The sequence below is a fragment of the Drosophila obscura genome, unplaced genomic scaffold (assembly GCF_018151105.1).
Source record: "Drosophila obscura isolate BZ-5 IFL unplaced genomic scaffold, ASM1815110v1 contig_1, whole genome shotgun sequence".
NCBI lineage: Eukaryota > Metazoa > Arthropoda > Insecta > Diptera > Drosophilidae > Drosophila > Drosophila obscura.
This window is the reverse complement of record NW_024542679.1, coordinates 2,451,142-2,472,667: the sequence shown is the minus strand read 5'-3', so window position 1 is coordinate 2,472,667 and position 21,526 is coordinate 2,451,142. Positions and strand designations below refer to the sequence as shown.

Sequence of the window (21,526 nt, the reverse complement as noted above, 5' to 3'; positions counted from 1 at the left end):
GACAAAAGCTAACTTCGTGGCAGGCCTCTGACCACGCCCTGCCTGCCTGCCTGCTGCCTGCCTGCCTGCTGCCTGCCTGCCTGCTGCATGCATCTGATGGAGAGTCGCTGCGCTGCGGTTGCTAAATTGACACCGTTACTCGCGGAGTGGAGTGTGTGGTGGTAGCAGCGACAGATACAGATACATGCGGTTCTTGGTTCTTCGGACACACCGCATCTGTAGATGAAGCTGCTGCCACGCTGCTGCTTATGCTGCTGCTGTCGTTGACAGGCCGCAAAAGCCACACCGCACAGTTGTGCCCCAGCGTCTTGTCACGCACTTTTTGGTGTCACTGTATGCGCGAGAGTCGCGTTAGCGTTCGCGTCCGCGTCTATTTGTCTGCAGGCGACAGATGCATGCAGCAGCAGTAGCAGCAGCAGCAGCAGCAGATAGAAGCACCAGCACCAGCAGCAGCAGCAGCATTAATTCTTAAGCAATATTTATAGTTGTATTTTGTCAAATATTTGCACAGTTTGTTTTCTGCGCTGTCAAAGGCATTTATCAAGGCACTTGCCCCAGTCTACACTCTACACACTACACTGTCTACAGAAGATACAGATGTATCTGCAACTTCTGTTGCCCTGTTGGCTGCCAGTTGGCTGCTGCCTGCTAATTGCACTCGCTGCCGTTTGTCATGCCTCTATTTGGGCTCTGCCCCGGCTCATGCTCATATTCATCTTCTGGCATTCATTCATTCATATTGTCGCCTGTCTTCTCAGACTCTGGCGTTGTATCTGTGAGTCTGTCTACATCTGTGTGAGGTCAAATTTACTTTATTAATTACAGCAGCAACAGCGTCAGCAACAGCAGCAATAAATTTAAATGAATCGCAAATGTGTGCCACCGCTCATTTTCGGGGCACAAAACACACAAAAACACGACAAAAATTGAAAACTAAATGCTGTCTAATTTTTTCCTAAATGCCTCACACACAACAGCAAACAGCTAACAGCCACCAGCCAACAACATCCCATGGTAGAGTTTAACCGATTGGAAAAGCAGGAAAAACTATCCACTGGTTCTGCGGGAGACCCAACCTTTAGCTAGTTCTAGTATTTCCCATCTATTTGCTTATTTATTTGCCACATTTCCAGGAATACTTTTAGTTTAGTCTCATGCTCCCTGCCCCCCTCTCACTCTTTTGCCATATAATTAATTAAATATTTTTATATATCGTACATAAATGTGCACAGCAATATGTTTTCCCCGTGTTTCCCGTGTGTTGTTCCGTGTGTGGCTTTCGATGTGGCTGTGCTGTGCTCTATTCTGTTCTGTGTGTTTGCCTACTTTATAATGGACTGAGGCACAAAACTAAATAAATTCTGCGCCCGAGCTATAATTAAATTTATGTGGCTGAGTCATTTTCCGTGTAGCTGCTCTGCCACTGCTGTTGAATGCCCCGCAATGAATGAAAGGCGATGTGATGTCTATGTCATTAAGTAGCATTTTATAGGGTATTTCTATAACAAAAACCTTTGCCCGAATCAGCAGAAAAAAAGGCATCTAAGACTCCTTCTATCGCTTCTTACCCAGAATGATAAATGTATTACCCATATAATATTTAGATATTTTCATCGTGATTTGTATCGTTACCCAAAGATTATAAGCTTAGCTCTTTGACATTTCCCTTTCCCCGATAGATCTAGGGTATTTATTTAGTACACATTTCTTGTATTATTTATGTATGTACATTTATTGTACAATGAAATCGGTTAAGCATAGCAAAAACCGCCGCGTCAGCGACTTGCAATTTAGACAAAATAATTCCCACCAGATCCGAGTACGAATATCTGTATCTATCTATCTTTTCCCCTCGTTGCAGCAGCAGCAGCAACGGCAGCAGCTGGTGGTGGTAGTGGCACAGCCATGGTTGTATGCCTCGCGTTTCATGATAATTAATTGCTTGTATTTATTATTATTCATCTGTATGAATCGCTTGAATCTGTTCGAATCTCTTGAATGTGTGATAGTTTCTTGACATTTACACTTTTTTTTTTGGTTTCGCTATCGAAAAACATTCACGAATAGCGTTTTATAATTGTTGTGTGTTTGTGTGTTTCTTCTTGTTCGCCGAACAGGTCTTTGAACTGTCTTTCGAATGTGCGCCAGATACCAGATACAAGATACTCACTCACTCACTCAATAATTTTGGTGAATTCTTCCACTCGATCTCGGCCTTTTGTTTGAAGCATAACTATATTTGAAAATTTGAAATTAAATTCTAAATTTATAGCATGACAAAATGCTGACTAACAACAGATGCAAAATGCAAATGCAAATGCAGATGCAGATCATTTTTGGTGTGGTGCAACGGATGATTATTGTAATGATTGTGAGATTGAGAATTGAGGAGGAGCACCAGGTGATGCTGTTCTCCGATCTCTGATTCATGTCATCGGCTTATAATGAAATTGGTTTATTAAGCGTGTCTGGGGAGTGGTCCCAGCACTCAGAGCAGCAGGTGACTCAAGCTGCCCTCCCGTTCTCGCTCTCTCGCTCTCACCAAAATTATGATATAATAAATCTCCAAAGATCCAAATCTCCGCTCCCCCCCCTTAAATGGAAATGAGTTCAACTGCCGATCGTTGCTAGAGATTTTGTTTGTTTGTTTCCTTCAAAACTTTTGTCTTTAAAATTCCCTTTGAATTCGTTCCTTCCTTCTAATTAGGCAAGCAGTTTCTCTGGTGTCTTTGCCACATATAATTAACCCCATAAGTTGTAATTACATTTTGGTATTTGGGAATTAATACATAGAAGAAAAAGTTCTATTGAATCCAACAATTAAAAGTGTGCGTAATAAATACATATAGAAATTATACAGATAGACAGGTGCTCATGTCAATTGAAAGCCAACGCCTGCCGCATGGTCATTAAAAGCGGACAACCCCCTCACCCCACACCACCACGCCAACCCATACCACTCGCTCCACTCGCTCCACTCCCACTCTTCCACTCACACTATCCCACTCTCATTCCCCCCTCTCTCGCACACTCTTTTCGAATATTAAAAGTGGGGGAAATACTTACACTGTAATCGCATCGCATATGCATTAAGCCAGTGAGCTGGAGACAAAGAAACAAACGACAATCCTCTCTGTCTGCTGTCTCTCTCCCGCACTGTAATTATAAAGAAATTTAAATAATAATAATACGAAAAAAAAAGTGGGAAAACTTTTACGTCGACAGCAATTAAAAATATAAAATGTAAAAGAGCGAAAATACCTTCCCCCCGAATACAATAAAATATGATCGTGTAATTTTTTTATAGTTTTTAATTAATGGCTTTTTCTTGGCAGAGACGTAAAGGTAAAGTCCCCCCCCACCCACTCGACCGAACACCCCCTCCTAAGCATAGTTTTCCCTCATTTTTGTCGGTCAGTTTGAGGCACATTTGTGTCGAGTATATATATAGTTTTCCACTGGTAAAGATACATATATGGAATACGAATACGAATCGTAGTAGGAGAGCCAGCCCCGTTGCTGCTGCTGCTGTTGCTGTTGTGTTTCACCTTTGTCATCGTGACGAGGCTGCTTTTCATACTGCAGGGGGGGGGACTTACATTTCCCTTGTATTTCTTTCGAATCATTTCCATTCAGTGTTTTTTGTTTTGTTTTTTGTTTTGAGGCATTTGCCTTTGCCTGCTTGCTGTTCCTTCTGTTTTCCTCTGTTTTAGGCACTGCCCCCCGGGGGCATAGCGGAAATGAATGAAAAGTCGTTTTTCTCTGCTATAATTGAGGGCAACTTTCAGCCTCCTTCAGCCCTCTCCTACTACTGATTGACCGCGCGCAGTCTTCTATACCAAAAACAGGACATTCACGTTTACCATTTATGAGCATTTCGTTAATCAAAGTAGCTGTAGCAAGCTGCAAGCTCTTTGTCCTCTTTATCACAATATAAATCTAAATTTGAACTTTATTAATCATAGCCGATCGATCTACGGATCTGACTTTGTATTTTCAACTTCCAATACCATAAACGACAATCCCGTTATTCAATTACCATTTAAACATTTATACAGCTATTGGGACTATTAATTTAATCATTGAACAAAGCCCTAGAGCCACATAGCATCTGCTGCTGATCCACACGTAAATCGCTGCCAATACCTTTAGCCATATACAAAACCCATTTCTGATTCCGAATTCGCTCTTAAACTCCAATTCCCATTCACATTTACACATTCATCCGAAGATTCAATCGAACGTTGCCTCGTTATTTATAGCCCCAACCATCCCCACACTCCCCGCACCGATCCGCACCGCACCAAAAGTGGCGTTATTAATAATATTTATTTAAATTGTTACTTTATTAATCAAAAGCGCTGTTACACGTGCGTTCTGATTTTTTGTATTTTCTTTTGTTCTTCTTTTAGTAGCTTGTTTTTTTTTTTTTGTATTTAATTTTTGTTGCTTTTTGGTCGTGTCGCTGCTTTTTGTGTGTTTATTTGCATTAATTATTAATTTGCTCGTTTGGCAGTTTGCGCATGCGCAAATGTTATAAAAAAAAGAACAGAGATGGAGCGATGTTGAGAGCGAGAGAGAGAGCACCAGCAGAGGAAAGAGTGGAGCGAAGCGTCGCCAGACGGCGACCAAATGTTTAAATTTTATTTTAATACATTTGCTGCGGCCGGCCTTTAGGCCCCCCCCCCCCCGAAAAATGGTTGCTGCTTTTTCACTTTTTATTAGAGAGATTCTCCCCAGTCTCCGCAAACCCCAATCCCACGATCCACAGTATCATCTCCATAGTCAGCTGTTTTTGTTGTTGTTTTTTTTTCGCTGCTTGCTGGCTCCGTTTGCATCGGCAATCGGCGTGTGGCGGCTGTCGAGTGAAAAATCAAATACAAAGTTTAGCAGTGCTTAAAAATAGCTACGCTTTTGATTGATTCACACTTCGGGCTCCACCACGTTTTAAAAGGTTGCAGCTACAGAGGAGCGGCTGTGGCTCCACTGGGCTCTAAGCTAATTATACATACAACTCCCCACAGCAGGTGGGTGGGGGGAGGCCAGCGACCTAACGAGGCTTGGGTCCATTTCTAAGACAAATGCTAAATGAAAGCATTCCAATTGTCTGCATGAATGAAAATGAACCCCAACCCCACCCGTCGCCACAACAAAACAAAACAAAAGCCACAGACCAGCCACAGCGAACAGAGCGGACTCTTTTTTTTTTATGGTTCGCTCATGACGCGGCGCGTTTTTTGTGCGCGACAATAAACGCGCTGAACTGCAGCTACAACATCCCATTTACAGGGGCGGGGGGACATGTAGTATTCATCATAATAATAAAATAATAAAACTTTATACAAAAAAAAAAATAGTGTTCCTTTGTACGAAATATCAAAGAATATACCCGCTAAGCGCTCTCATCCCCTGCGCTCTCTTTTTCCTGAGCTATAAAAACTATCTTAAACAGATGGCCAGATGGATCATAAACATATATGTATGTATTTATGTATACATATAGATCGTAAATCCAATGCATAGAGTCGCATTTATTAATCAAAAACTATGTTGTTTGTACTCTACCCGCAAAAGGGGGTGTTGTGATTATGCTGTAGAGGAGGTTTTCAGGGGGTTAATATTATTCATCCATTAGTCATCTAGGTTATGGATAATCTAAATTATTTTGCATGTGGATTGGATAATAATAAATAAATAAAATAAATTAATAATAAAATAAAATTTCTCAAGAGTAATCCTTACAAAAAAAGATGTTTGATAAGCTGTAATAAGCAGCCATTAGAACCTTGAAAGTGTATCCATCACTTCGGTCATAATTTCTCCCTTTTATTTCTGGCACAACTTTGGTATTTTTTGTTGTCCTAGAGCACAGCGCGGCATATTTTCTCGTCAATTTTAACTAATAAAATTTAATCTATTTAAATTTCAAATGTCAGCCTTTAGATGAGACATAAAAATCGAAAATATAAAATCAAAAAAATATTGTTAAATGAACCGAGAGATGCAAAATAATCATCATACAAATACAACAAAAATAAGGAAAACAACAGGCAGGCAGCACAACAAAAATATATTTCAATGCCCAAAAAATTGAAAGAAAACTTGAAGCCAAAATGAGATAAATAATTTATGCCCAAAGACATAATAAAATAGAAGTCGATTTTGCTGTTTTTTGTTTATGTTGTTGTTGTTGTTGTGCAACAAACAATAAACATAACAAATCAGAATTCGATGGCATCTGAAACTCGACCCCGACCATTGATATATCCCTTGAAACGAGAGTTATGTGCAGAGCCGATGAGACCTAATACACCCTCTATTTTTCAAATTGAGGGGTATGCTAAAGCACAAATTACACAAATTTAAAAATAATAAAACTAAAACGTGTCTGCATAAATTAATTAATAAGTCTATTTTCGAATGGGATTGTGAATCCAAAAACGAATGGTAAATGGCAAATGGAAGATGAAGATACAGATGGAAGGTGGTAGAGGCAAAATAGATGGAAATACATTTAAATATAATTCACATACTACTATGTATAAGTCAGTGAATCCATTCGGTTCATTTGGGCGATGATGAATGGGGAAAGATTTTCTTTATAGAAGAACCTCTGCTCTGCTTCCAGAGGGAAATTTTAATTTCTTTATATAAAAATCTCCTCTTAGATGATTTAATTGCTGCTCCCAGCAAGCGATTACAACTTTAGGTGCAACTTTTTATGCATTATACTTTTTTTATGGCCTTTACAGCCCTCCCCAGACGACTTTGGGGCCTTCATTGTCTGTCATTTGCCGCCCATAAAAAATACAACTTTATAAAGAAATAAAGTAGAAATAAACGTAAAACATTTTAGTAAATGTGTAAAAACAGATGAAAACATTCAACAAAATGAGTAAAAAGCCAGACGAAAATTCTAGTAAATGAGCAAACAAAAAGAGCACCTAATAAATTACAAGCAAAAGTAGAGCTTACGCTCAAGTCGAAGCTGGCAATATACCCTTGGAGAAGCTAGAAAATGATCCTACCTAATAGCAGTGCCTCCAACTTTTTAGCATCTCATGATAATCCGCAATCATTAGCCGCAACAAAAACATTTTAGAAATCTTTGTGTGGTTTTAAGCATTCGCAAATTCCTCGCGGCTGGCGACTCATTAAAAGTAAATAAAAAATCAGATACTAAAACAATCGAGAGAAGCGTTTCGTTTCGTTTCGCATTGCGATGGATGTTGATGTGAGGATGGGATGGGATTGCTTGTTGAAAAAACGATGTTAAATAAATAAAAAAAATATATAAATATATACATAAAAAAGCACACACACGAACAAATACAAAAAAAAAATGAAAATTCAAAGAGCAAACATTGAGGAGACGACTAAAACGAACGACTAAAGCGGCTAGTAGACAATGGGCGAGTGTGGGGAGGGGGAGGGCTATGGACAGCGAACAGTGATCGACTAAAGATCATTCTCCGGACACTAGATGATGGGGATTTTGGTGTAAATTTATAAACCCAACAATCCCATATATAAAGGCATCACGCCCCCCTAAAAGCAAAAATATACGAAGAATATCTTGGGCCATTCGCATACGCATACGCATTTTGGATTCACATTTGGCTTTGAATTTAGTTTCATTTTCGATTCCGAGATTTTTGATTTATTTCTTGCGGCGAGGCCAAAAATACATAAATACCGCAGCAAATAAATAAAACTCTAGTTTTTTGTTGGCCATTTATTTATTTAATCAATTTTCGTGTGGAGCTGCGCGCGTGTGGCTTCTTCTGCTTCTGCCACTCTTCTGCTTCTCCTTCTGGCGTTTTTCTTCGGAAAATAATAATGATTCACTTATTAAGATATTCGCTCATATGTATGAGTACTCGCACGAGTACGATGCTTCTTTTTTTTTATTTGTATGTATTTATTTCGAGCGTTTATGTAATACGCGTTTTATTATTTCATTTTTCATTTAATTTCTTGCTCGATTCACAACAACAATGCGAATGTGTGCGCTGCCTGCTCTGCTCTGTGCTGTGCCTTTGCTGTGCCTTTTGTTTATAATTAAACGCAGAAAGCAGCGCAGCGCAGCGTATTTCTTAATTATTTATTTTATTGTTGTTTATTTTTAAATGGGCTACAGACAATTTCCGTGCACTTTAAGCGAAACAAATAAAAGTGACGCAGCCTTTTGGCATACACTGTGTTCTTCTGAAAGAGTGGGGTAAAACTACAACTACTGCGGAGGTGTAGGAAAGGGTGGAGGACGCCAAAAATATGTAATTGAAAAAGTGAATAATACACTCGGAGGGGGAAAGTAAATTAAACTATTTGGAGTGCAAATTCGCAATTATTTTTTCTTCTTTTCCTACTCATTGATGGCCCTCTTGCAGCTGCACAGGGAAAGCCCCTACGATAATTGCACAACAAATGCCTCATTCAAGAGCATTGTTTAAGTATTATTAAAGTCTAGGCATTAGCCATTATATACGCCATATATTTTAGACTTCAAACAGATTATGAATCGGAATCAAACAGAGATGCAGATAGAGATGGAATCAGAATCAGAATCAGAGGCGAATGCTTGCGGCATGTCGTCTGGGCAAACAACATCCAAGATGTGATATATGTGAATGCCGAATCTTCCTCGCTGCCCAACGGAGCTCTAAGCCAAGGCCAAAGGATACAGAAACGGAGACGCTCCTGCAGGCGTCCTCCGAATGTCCTGTCGCTAATTGCCAGAGAGCGACTCCTAATGCAAATTTAATCCAAATGTTTGTGTGTGTTTCGAATTATTTTCGCTGTTTCCGCAGATGCGCGGCAAAATCAATTCCAAAGCTGCCACGACGACGTGCTGCAAATCTCAGCTGCAACCGGCACAACTGAGGCAAGCTCTTTGTGTGCCTGTGCCTGTGTGCCTGTGTGTGTGTATATATTTACATATGTAATGGTTTCCTCTCTGCATCTGTGTGCAATAATTATCTTGAGGCAGATAGCGAGTGGCGGCGGCGACTCTCGGACTAAATCAATATTATGGCTGACTAATAAAGGTGTTGCTGCCACACACACACACACACACACCACACACACACAGATGCAGATGCAGCACAGATACACAATTTCAGAGACACGAAATGCATTTGCAATGGACAGACATTTGACAGGAGGCCTGACAATTGGCATTAGAAATAAGTTTGAAATAATATGAAATGGAGAGAGAGAGAGAGAGAGAGCGAGAGAGACGATCGAATGGCCAGCGGCCAGCGGCCAGCCAACGTCACGTCACATCATGAAAGATGCATGTGGCATATAGCAGCAGCCCAGTGGCACTGCCTGTCGTTCGATACGCTATTTGGGGGATGGGGATGTGGGGTAGTACCTGTGCCAGGAGTACTCCTGTGTGATTGGTATTAATTACACGTACCCCCCATCTATGCATCTCTAGGCTGCAGAATCTGCACTCTACACTCTGCACTCTACCCTCACCACTCTCTGGTAGGCAAAGCAACAAAAAAAAAAAAAAACAATCAAATATGCATTTTAAAAGTTGGCCGTAGCCCCCCCGACTTTCGAGTCGAGATTCCCCCATGGCTCCCGTGTGCAACTCAAACAGCAGCCAAAGGCCCCCAGACCCCAAAACCGTTATTTGTCTAACCTGTGAGCACACACACAGCCACACACACACACACACATATGGATAGAGAGTGGGTTTGGGTGTTGGGCATGCCTCTATTTACACAGGACCCCCAGTAGCCAGAGCCCAGAACCAGAACCAGAGAACCAGAGAACCCGAGTGCATGCTGCGCTCTATGATTTAGACAGTGGCTTCTCCTGCTGCCTCCTCCTCTCTCTCTCTCTATGCTATTCAAAAAATTTAATGGCATTTTAAATAAGAAATTACACAGGCCGTGCATATTTCATAAGACTTTTCCGTATGGCTCTGGCGATGGGCTTCTGACGATGGCGGCGGCTCAGAGTTCGACTCTTTCTGCTCTCTGGTATCGCGACTCCCCGAAGTATCAAATGGGGGAAAAAAAAAAAAACTGTGTGCAGCGTGCCCCCAAAAGCAAAGAAAAGCGAAGCGTGCCATGGCTGCAAAATAGTGTTGCAACTTTTTTTTTTAAAAGCAAAAGTCAAAGAGCGGCCAAAAGATAACGACTGGCCAAATACCCTGCTTGTTAGGAGCTCATTTAATGACTTTGTTGCATGGCCCACTTTGAGTCCAGTAGACCCTTCTGCTCATTGATTGCCACCCTGCCCCCCTGTCGGAATGTTAGCTGTAATTCTACTTGCAACAAACGGCCGTTGGTTGAGGGGTAGGAGGCTTGGGCTACCTTTTTTGCATAGTAGCTTTTGTGCCTCATTTAATATTTATGTCTCTCTAAATATTAAATATTATTTCAAGGCTTTGCTGTGCGTTGCACCCTGCCCTTCCGGCTGTTGCAGTTGCAGTGGCAGTTGCAAGGAGGGGCAGGGGCAGGGGCAGGTGTGCTGGGCCTCTTCGATTGGCTGAACGGCACACAAAAAGCGTAGCATACATTTCAGCGCTTGACCTGTAGACAGGGGGCAGGTGGCAGGATTTTGCACACATCCTTCCCTTCCACTGCTTGTGGATTCTTTTTCCTTTCTTTCTATTTAAACTTAAGAGATTTGCGCGCACATGAATAATGAGTGACGGCACCTCTTGCCCCATGCCACAGTTCCTGCTGCGAGGGCTATTGCTCTGATGACGATGGAGGAGGCGTGTTGCAGCAGTGTGTGTGCTTTCTCCATGTTTTCTTTTTTCCGTTCTTGTTCTGTTTCTAGTCTCTTGTCGCTTGTCTGTCTGCTGCTTATACAAGTATTCATATTTAATGACTGTGTGCAGCCGTTTTAACACTTTGTAGACTTACTCTACCACCCTTTAGCAGGGGCACGGGTAGTGGTGGGGGTGCAGGGACTGCGCTTTCAATCAGCATTCAAAGGACACGCAAGCACCGCTGTCCAAGAGGCAACTCCCAAGTCGTTACAATCCCAGTCAGTCAGCCAGCCAGTCAGCCAGTCGTAGTCGTAAGCCCAAGCTTCTGGTGTCCCTGGGAACAGGCGGCAGCCGAGCCCCATATATCCTCATTATCCCCTCATGCTAACAACAACAACAAAAAAAAAAACAATAAATTACTATTTGCAAGAGGTTAATTTTTACTGTGGAAGTGTGCTCCTTCCACAGTCACCGCCCTTCCCTTCTGGAAATTACATGAGCAACACAGAAAGCGAGTGCAGCAAGTTACAATTGTTGCCTCAACAATTCGCGTACAAGCCGGAGAGACTTGGGGATGACAGCGTGACTCCAGGCCGTGGGGTGTTCCGCCAAAGAAAATGAAAGAAAAGTCACTCGAACTCAAAGAATGTTCTACAACAGAAATTATTATTAAATCTGAGAGAATTTTTTAATAATGAAAGCTTCCAAGACTTTTCAATGAATCCTTTTAAAGCTCAGTATATTCCTCGTCAAATTTAACGCAGCATGCAACAGCGCCCATCGGTTTATGCCGAAAGAATCCCTCGTGACCCCGTGTCACGCTGCCATCTCTGGCAAAAGGCGCGTCTCTCCAGTGCAGACCGAATGAAGTCTCAGTGCAAATGAAGTCCAAGTCCGAGTGCTCGTCCTCCCGGGCATGGAATAGGAAGTACTCGCCTTCAAGCGGTTGAGGGAAGGAAGGACGAGCGCTTGCAAGACAACGCCTGGACTCTGTTCGGGGGCGCAACAAAACAGTAAAAATAACACACAAACAGAAACAGAAACAACAGAAAGGAATGGAAAGGAAAGGGTGCACCTCAAATCGCGCGTCGTGGCATTTTTCGAGGGTCTGAAAGAAGGGCTGGCTGACTGGCTGGCTGACTGGCTGGCTGTGCTGTGTGCTGTGCCCCTGCATTTGAATGTTTTATAGCGAATTTCTGTTGTCGGGCTGTGGTTACTTCTGTTCCGCTTGCCCCTCTTTCCCTTGCCAGGCATTCCCTCTGCTTAGAGTTGGCAACTTGACACACCTCAATGCACGTTGCACGTTGCACTCAACACTTGGCGTATAATTATTTATTACATTTAAATTATTGTTTGTTGCCATTGTGTGTGGTGGCTGTTGTGTTTTCTACGAGTGCTAACCCTTATAGAGGGTATGCTAACGTAGGCGTAACAGAAATTTGATATATTTTCAAAAATATTTCATTTCAAAGATATTTTAATTCAAAATATTTTTAGTATTTTGGTTGTAGTATTTTAGTATTTATAGTATTTTTTATGGTAGTTTTAGTATTTATCGTAGTATTTTACACTTGGTTAACACCATAGATCGTCTCCCTAAATCCCATATCTACCCCTCTCCACCAATCATCAAGCATTAAAGGGTATCAAATGCCTCGCCTACACTTGATTGTTTTTTTTTTGTTGCAAGCAAAACTTTCCCCCCCCAAGAGGCAATGCGGTACAGACAGAGAGAGCGAGCTTCATGCACTCGCACTTGGCTTTATGATTGCTACAATTATTTGTTGCATTTGTTGTTGTTGTTGCTTGTTGTTTGTTGTTGTTGCAACTATTTCCCGACGCCTCCCTGCAATTCCTTGGACCCACCACCCTCCCCCCGCTCCCACCAGTGCCACACAGCAATTGTTTATAGCCGCCCCGTTTGTTGTTTTGCATTTCATTATTTGTATTCCAATACGCGAAACGATATATAGAAAAGAGACGAGACTCTAGATGTGGCACATAGCAAGGCTATTGCTACTGCTACTGCTGCTCAAGAAGAAGAGTTACAGAGAGCTTTCCCTGTGCCACGGTACGGCTCCACCCTTGCCCCTGCCACACACCGCACCCTTTGCCCCCACTGCTTTCTGCACCTACCTTTCCTTCTGGCAGCAGTCTTTACGAAATGTGTTTTTCACATTATTCCCATGAATAATGCATTTGGCCAATATGCATATTTTATGTGAAATTCGTGCAATAAAATACTATTAAATATTTAGTTGCTGCCACCGCTGCTGCTGCTGCTTGCTGCTGCTGCTTCTGCCGTTGCTGCTGTCTTGTGGATGCCGCCTACCCTCCAGAAAAAAGAAAGGCAAGGCAGCTGCTGCTTCTTCTGCTACTTTTGGGTGTCCTACCAGCCAGCCAGAATTAGGAATTCTCTGCAGGGGAAACGATGGAAGGGTGCAGGGGATTCCTAAAAATGCAAATCGATTCGCGGTGCCACCAAGAAAATGGGTCTAAAGCTACAGCTACAGAGGTGGTGGTGGTGGTGGTGGTGGTGGTGTGGGGATCCCTTGGCAAGTGTCTTCGGGGGTCTTCGATAATTGAGGATTGAAGTAATTTCCGAATGTCGATGTCTCTCTGCCGTGTACTCCCATGGGAGGTGTTCGCTTTCAAATGAATTATTTCTAGAGCGCCTTATAAAATTAATGAATGGCACGAGACATGGGGCATGGAGCATGGAGCATTGAGCATGATGCCCCACCAACAACTACTAGAAACGAACCAAGGTGCGGCCGTCGTCTCGCGGCGTAACAGGAATCGCAGGAATTGCAGAAGCAGGAGCCAGGAATTATTGGGAGAAAGAGAGGGGAGGAAGAGGGCGAAGTGGGTGGCATGAGATGGTAGCAGCAAGAGGTGGCACGACATGCGTGTGGCATGCGGCTGGCTGAGTAATACTCGTACAAATAAATAAATGAATGAGCAGAGAGCAGCCAGCAGCAGCAGCAGTAGCAGCAGTAGCAAAGATGCCAAATGGAGAGAAGGAAGAAAAAGAACACTCTCCCGAGAGAAAGGCAGAGCACAGGCACACTCTCTCTTGCAACTGAGAGATAAGTGAGAGACAAGCGAGAGCGCCAAGGAGAGAGAAAACTACTAGTGGCAGTAGTAATAGTGAAGGCTAAAAGGGAACAGGCGCCAAGCAATCAGCAGCAGCAGAAGTAGCAAAAGTAGCCCCAAACGAAACGTAGCCCCGGAAATGGCAAGGTCCTTCGCATGGGGTGGGGTGTGGAAGCTAGTCGTAGTAGTTCTACAGGGATGTTGGCGCGTGAGTGGGTGGCATGGCATGGCATGGTGTGTGTATATGTGTGTGGGGGGGAGGCTCTGTGGCAAGCAACTTGCAGACAAGAGAAATAACAAACTTGAGACGCCGCCGCCGCCACGGTAAAACACGAATCGAAAATGAATAATAAATAAAGTGTTATATAATATAAGAAATATACAGGCAGGAGCAGCAGTAATGGAGGCAAAAGGAAGGCAAAACTACAGCCAAAGTTCGGTTAAGGAATACGCGGGATGAAGAAAGGAAAACGAGGGGAATGGTATGGGGTATGGGTTAGAATAAAGGTCTTGCCACCCTCCCATCAGCCCATCTAGTTTTTAGTGGTATTTCTTACACTGAAAGAAATGGAAATGGAATATAAAGCAAGAAATTATTGCAAAAATTTAAAGAATTTTCCAAAGTAAAAATAAATAAATAAATTTTGCTTGTAATTGGAACTAAAAAAAAATGGATAATCCATAGTCCATATCTCCTCTGCTTTTCGCTCTCTGTAGGATAAGGATGAGTGGGGTTTTGGCGGGGGCGGGAATCGAGTGCTGAGTTTATGTGCGCGCTTGAAAAATAAAATTAAAATTGCATTAGAATCCAAAGGGGTATTACAGAAGAGTGCGGAGAGGAGTGGGAGTTTGAGCAGCAGTGGCAAAGGGTAGGGGAAAGGGTAGGGGTTATGGTTATGCCCCCGCGATGTAGTAGTGAAAACTTGAAGGCTGTTGAAAGGCAAGAGAGCGGCAGGGGAGTGGAGTGAAGTGAAGCGAAGGAGTTGGGGCATTCCCTTCCATGCATTTCGATTGATGGCAAAAATGTGCAGAGTGTGAGGTGAAGGTGGGGGCGGGGGCGGGCGCGTATAATAAATTTATATTTTATTGCCAACAGACACACACACACACACACATACTGACACACAGAGAAAAAGTTCTAGAATTCTATATGTAATCCACAGATATACGATGGGTGGATGGAAAAGTATTGAAAAAAAAAAAACAAACTCAAGAAATATTTTCCCTCTTCTCGAGCAGCAAAAACAAGACAAGAAAAATAATCAATAAATTTTTATAGAAAATTTTGTAGCAAGCGGAAAAGTTAATTAAATAAATTATTATGTGAATGGGGCACACGATGAGTAATTGGCAAGAAGCAGAACCCGAAGAAGACGCGACGCGACGCAGCGCAAACGCACACTCTGGTTGTGTGTGCCACACAGTGGCAGCAACGTCAGCGTCACCGTCACCGGCAGCGGCAGCAGCAGCAGCAGCAGCAGTAGAGGCGCCGCAAATTAAATTAAATGAGTTGAAAGAAAGTTGAATGCGCGCACACTTCAAAATTTGTTTTTGTCGAAGGAAAATTGAGTGGGGAAAAACATACTCTGGTGGCGGCAGGGGGAGGGGGGGCCACAAGACGCTGGGAATTGAAAATTTAATTAATTAAACATTTTTGAGAGCAGAGCAGCTCGTAATATTTTATTATTATATGAAATTGTACGAAGCGCGAGAGAGTTTTGTAATTGCCATTGCCACAGAAACACGCAGAAGAAGAGGGGATAGATATGTAGATGGATGAATGGATGGATGGATGAATGGATGGATGGATGGATGGATGGATAGATGTATGACTGTTCTAGGAAGGCAGGTCATGAGGTTGGGGCATGACGAATGTCTGTGTATGTAGATGATGGGAATACTTAGTACTTACTTTGCAGCAGTTAGAAGAAGTAGATCAAAGTTCTGGAAACCACAAAAAAAAGAGTACAATAAGTAGATGTATTAGAATAAATTAATTAATTAATAAGTAATATATTAAATACATAGATATATTTAGGAATGTAGGAATAATGTTTTGACGATGTTTCTATGATGGCAGATCCTCAGAGCATTGAAACATAATAACCTCTCAAAGAATTACCAACAAACAAAAACTGGAATAAATGGAGTTATAGTTGGCTGCCATTGATGCTTAGATGGACAGTTGTATAGACAGATGAATAGTTAGATAAATATGAATATATAAATATAATGAGTTGGAGCAAATATAGAGCAAAGTCTCCCTCAGCCATGGCCCAGGGCCTTCAATAAACTCCGTCTCAACCAATCCCCGATATAAACCCCCCCATGACTCACATTCTCCTATTACCTATGCATTTTATAGCACAATAAAGTGTTCACACTGCCTGCCATAAGTCAGAGTACACCTAGAACAGGTTGCAGAGGTAGGTGGGCTGTGGGGTGGCAGGCCTTCATCATTAACAAAGTGTTTTACATAAAATCGCATTTTTAACGCCATCCCATCCATTGCTACGTTACATTTGTTACAGTTACTCGTGCCACAGCACAGCACAGCACAGTGCCTGTTATTGTTGTTGTATGCTGTTTTGTTGCCTGTAATGTAAAATGTAAAAATGCTTCCGACTTTTCAATTTCAATTATTCATACATTTTATGACCTTTTTCCTGCTGCCTGCCAGTCGGCATGTACAAGTTGCTTCACTGTACTACTGTGCACAGTACAGTGTTCCCCCACTTCTGTGTTCTCTTCTGTAGCTTCAGCGACGGCGGCGCCTACTTTTCAAATATTTAAGACTTGCATTATATTCGTTTCCCTTTTATTACGCCGCCGCCACCGCTCCCGCCGCTGCCTTTTCTTTTCCTGTTTTTTTTTTGTTGTTGTTCTTTTTTGTGCCTCTCCTCGTTGCACATAGTTTGTATTACGCCCCAACGTGTATATAAAATGCATGGCTACGGCTACGTGCCACCTCCCGACGCGTTGGTGGGCGTGGCCTGCAACTGGGCTAAAACCTGGAACTGGACTTTGAGGCTCCGCGAAGCTACCAAAGCTGCTGGTCAGTCGCAAGGGAAGGCGGGCAGGGCAGGGCAGGGCAGGCGGTCGCTTTATTGCCTCCGCCTCAGCCATGGCCGCTGCACGAAACGTGCATAAATTTTTTTTCTATGCTCAGGGCAGAGAGAGAAGCAAGAGAGAGAGAGAGAATGTGGCCTGGCTTTGGCTACCCGCAAAGATTGATCTACGCTTTGTATATAAAGTGTTAAAAAAAAGGGGCAGATGGACACCAAAATATACATATATCCAAAGCAAGTCAATTGTTGCGTCCGATTCAGCATATATATTCAGACTTTTATTTTGCGTTTCTTTGGGTGTAAAAAGTGCTCTAAATACATCGGTGTACCCTCTCGGACAGCGCATCGAAAATGATAATTCCTTTGACCAGCGTAGGCCCCGCCCCGGTTGCATTTTTGAACAGTGTAGCTTAGATTTAGATTAATGCAGCTCAAGGGTTAAAGTCAGTCTCAATTACGTGCCAGCGACTACTCCTACGCCCCGCCCCACCGCCCCACCTCATTTACCGCCTGAATTCCTAATAATAGCAATAAATAAATGCTGCCCCCTCTGCCTAATCCTTTTTGTGGCCATAAAAAGCCGCCAAGACAATGAATCTGGTGGGCTAGAGTGGGCGCCCACTTTGTATACTAATTTGCTTTTTGGGAAGCTTCCTCTTCTAACGTTTTTGCATACCAAAAACGGGGGGGTGGGGCAACAACATTTATGGCATTCATAAACTTTTACGGCTCGAAGAAAATGTCGCGCAGAGCAGAGCAGAGCGAAGCGGAGGAGCAAACGAAACGACGAGACTAACTTCCTTGTTTTTGCCTTCCATTTTCCATTTTTCAGGCCAAAATGATCGAAAGCGGCGGACATGGCGGTTGGATGGGCGCTGCTGCTGCGGCAACAGGCGCTTCTGTGGCGGGTAAGTGTTGCACCTTTGTCTGCCACACCCATTGTTCCCCCCCGATTCCAGCGTTTGCATTCGCATGCCTCGCCCTCTCCCTCTCTCTCTGTTCTTCCAGCAGACAGCTACCAGTACCAGCTGCAGTCCATGTGGCAGAAATGCTGGAACACCAACCAGCAGAATCTCGTGCAGCAGTTGCGCTTCCGCGAACGCGGCCCCTTGAAGTCGTGGCGCCCCGAGGCCATGGCCGAGGCCATCTTCAGTGTCCTCAAGGAGGGGCTCTCCCTCTCGCAGGCAGCACGCAAATTCGACATCCCCTACCCCACGTTCGTGCTGTATGCGAATCGAGTGCACAACATGCTGGGACCCTCCCTCGATGGCGGCACTGATCCCCGGCCCAAGGCCAGGGGCAGGCCGCAGCGCATCCTGTTGGGCATGTGGCCGGAGGAGCTGATTCGCAGTGTCATCAAGGCGGTGGTCTTCAGGGACTATCGCGAGATCAAGGAGGACATGGGGGCACATCAGTACGCGAATGGACAGTCGCATGCCGTAAGTTTCACTATCTCACCATCTGTCAGGGATCAGGGATCTTTGCGAGGATCTGTATTCCCATCATTTTCGTAACATTTTCCCTTCCCTTCGCAACTCTTTTTTTGCTCTCTTTAGACGTACATTGGTGGCGGCACCACTACCAATGGCTATCACAGCGCTGCAGCCGCCAAGATGGCCGCACAGAATGCCGCGCTGGCTCCGCCCGATGCCAGCAGTCCGCTGAGCACCATGACAGAGTCCCTGCGCCGCCAGATCCTGTCGCAGCAGCAGCAGGCGGCGCAGCATCAGCAGCACCAACAGCAGGCGCCGCACATGTACAAGTCGCCGGCCTACTTGCAACGTTCCGAGATCGAGGATCAGGTCTCGGCGGCAGCGGCTGTGGCAGCGGCGGCGGCCAAGCATCAGCAGAGCGGCGGCGGTGGCGGCGCCGGTGGCCGTGGCTCTGAGAATCTGCCCGATCTGACGGCCTTGGGGCTGATGGGGCTCCCGGGTCTGAATGTCCTGCCATCGCGCGGTGCAGGCGGCAATGGGGGTGGCGGTGGTGCGGCGGCTCCCTCGAGTGCGGCCAGCTATGCGCGTGAGCTGACACGCGAGCGGGAGCGGGATCGGGAGCTCAAGGAGGCGATGCAGGCGCGTCAGTATGGGAATCAGTCGCGCGGCGGCAGCAATTCCGCCTCCAAGGCGCAGTCGAATCGTCCTGGCGCCGCCTCCCCCTACTCCACGCACTATGCGAAGCAGCAGCAGCAGCAGCAACAGCAACAGCAGCAGCACGCGAAGCAGGAGCATCCGAATTATGCGTACAACAAGCGCTTCCTGGAGAGCCTGCCGGCGGGCATTGACTTCGAGGCCATTGCGAATGGCCTGCTGCAGAAATCGGTGCAGGCGCAGAACAAGAGTCCCCGCTTCGAAGACTTCTTTCCGGGGCCCGGGGGGCCGCAGGATATGAGCGAGCTGTTTGTGAATTCGGATGCGGCGGCAGCAGCGGCAGCCGCTGCGGCATATGCCCCAGTGCGTGAGTCGCCACTGATGAAGATCAAGCTGGAGCAGCAGCAGCATGCCACAGAGCTGCCGCATGAGGATTGAGGCAGGGCCAGAGGCAGAGGCAGAGACATCGGCAGCGGCAGCGTCAGCGTCAGCGAGAGAGGAGAGGGAGAGGCAATGGAATATTTTTGGACTGCTACTTGAAGAAAAATGCCCAACGTTTTTATTTTAGATTTTAGTTGGAATAATTGAAGGTTTTTATCGGCTAGGATTTAGGAGAGGATATATATATAAATAGGATATATATATATAGGATATATGTAGGAATTCTTAAAGAGGTATAAAAAGTATTAACACAAAATGTAATCTTAAAGGACACCAAAACAGGACCCCTCGCCCCTCCATGCACACACACACACACACACACACACACACATACAAAAATACTTCGGAACTTTCCTTTAAGGATAGGATCTCGTCTTTGAATCGTTTTATTTATTTTTGTTTGATTGATTCGATTGATTGATATGATTGGATTGGATTGCCTTTTTGTTGCCACGCATCGTACGAGAGAAAGAGAGAGTGAGAGAGAGAGATAGTGAGGAAATAATTATTAATTAATTAAATAGAACTAAGAATTAGAAGAGAGAGACTTGTGCATTTCTTAAATGTAGATTTAAAATTAGTTTTAAACGCTCATTCGAACACGGACACGAACACACACACACACACACACTGAATAATCTATAAAAATATAAATGTCTAGTTACAGATACATATACATATACACGCATATACATACATATATATTAAAGATACATCTATAATTAAAACGGATATATAAATACATACGGATAAATATTATAATTAAATTAATGCAATTTCCATGTAAATAATGTACAAATTTCCAATAGCTTTAGGCTTTCCTTTCGTCTTTAGATCATAGATACACACAGACACATAGAAACACACACACTTCAAAGATACATTTCACTACAATGAGATACAAAAGTATCTGTGGCAAGTTATGCCACTTCTTCCTTCGCTTTGTAAATGCAACAGCAGGCGGCAGGCAGCAGGCAGCAGGCAGCAGGCAGCAATCTATTGAAAATCTACTGAATGCTAATTTTATGCATAAACAGTCACCCACAAATGCACATGCACATCCCCCACTACGCACAAACACACACACACACCCACACAGACATGACTGTATCTATTGTGAGTGCAACTATTATTGATTATTAATTATTAATTATTAATTATTATTATTATTATTATTATTATTATTATTACCGTCTATCCAATGGAAAGCAAATATATGCAGCATAAAGCATTCTCTTGAGTTTTAGTTAAAGCCCTAAATTATAAATAAACAATAAATACAAATAAAAACAAAGAAATAAAACACACAAATGGAAAACTAAATGTAAAATGTGAATGTATGTGTTCTTTTTTGGGTGAGGGGGGAAAATGGTAAAGATGGAGATACAAAGGGGTGAACGGTACAAGCTTGGATGATAGATTCGTGAGGGAAAGAATTATATCAAACGATATGTTTATTCAGTGATCTGTAGAGATTCTTGGCGTGGAAATCTTCCATACCGGATGGCAACGAAGCGTTGAATTTTTGGAGCGAACTTTACAAAAGGAAACAGGACATAAAGTTTGATGGAAGACCGATGAAATCGTTGAGCAAATATGAGATGAATGCAACACAAGTAGATGAAAAATGGATAGCCAATATTATGCATTTTACGAGCTCCCAACTCCTGCAATATTTATCACATTTCAAGTGGAGAATAAATGTGAGGCTTGGATCTAGATTGGGAAGATTACAAATTGTTTATATGTACTTTTGGCCCTGTTAGAGCAACGCCAATGCCCGAACTTCAGCAATCTACACATGAAACGGAACGTGGAAGGTGTTTTTGTCATAGTTCCCACAGCTTGACAATCCTCTATGGATACTCAACGGAATGGAAGTATAGAATCAATCAGATACTGGTACTTGCAGAAGATTTTAATTATGCAGAAAATCTGTAAAGTTTGGGCCTAGGGCGGTAAGTGCCAGGATAGGGTGCAAAGAAAGCTTCAGGGAGAGAGAATTTATTTACGCTTATCTACAGCTCTACGGCGCTCTGGGAATTTATCTACAGATCTCTACACGCAAGCTACGATTAAAGTGAAAGCTCTAGGCAAAG

At 43.5% G+C, this 21,526-nt stretch overlaps 1 protein-coding gene and 1 long non-coding RNA gene across 4 annotated transcripts in view; one reads left to right on the top strand and one right to left on the bottom strand.

Moving 5' to 3' along the window:
- LOC111075838 (protein bric-a-brac 2) overlaps window positions 1-19,999 on the top strand; it is a 33,463-nt gene extending 13,464 nt beyond the window's left edge. The window contains exons 3-5 of one of the 2 annotated variants that reach the window (XM_022369335.2): window positions 17,732-17,807; window positions 17,911-18,338; window positions 18,456-19,999. In XM_022369335.2, coding sequence (XP_022225027.2) covers window positions 17,732-17,807; window positions 17,911-18,338; window positions 18,456-19,424 — 1,473 coding nt within the window. In that variant the 3' untranslated portion in view covers window positions 19,425-19,999. Of the gene's footprint in view, window positions 1-17,731; window positions 17,808-17,907; window positions 18,339-18,455 lie in introns of both variants that reach the window. The other variant, XM_022369334.2, reaches the window with a different exon arrangement.
- The window catches only part of LOC111075842, a 45,694-nt gene that overhangs the window by 10,490 nt on the left and 13,678 nt on the right, over window positions 1-21,526 (bottom strand). Inside the window, exons 2-3 of one of the 2 annotated variants that reach the window (XR_002607977.2) lie at window positions 15,744-15,775; window positions 3,067-3,156 (exon numbers count right to left, since the gene is read on the bottom strand). This is a non-coding gene — a long non-coding RNA (uncharacterized LOC111075842). Of the gene's footprint in view, window positions 1-3,066; window positions 3,157-3,599; window positions 3,830-15,743; window positions 15,776-21,526 lie in introns of those variants that run through there. The other variant, XR_005968195.1, reaches the window with a different exon arrangement.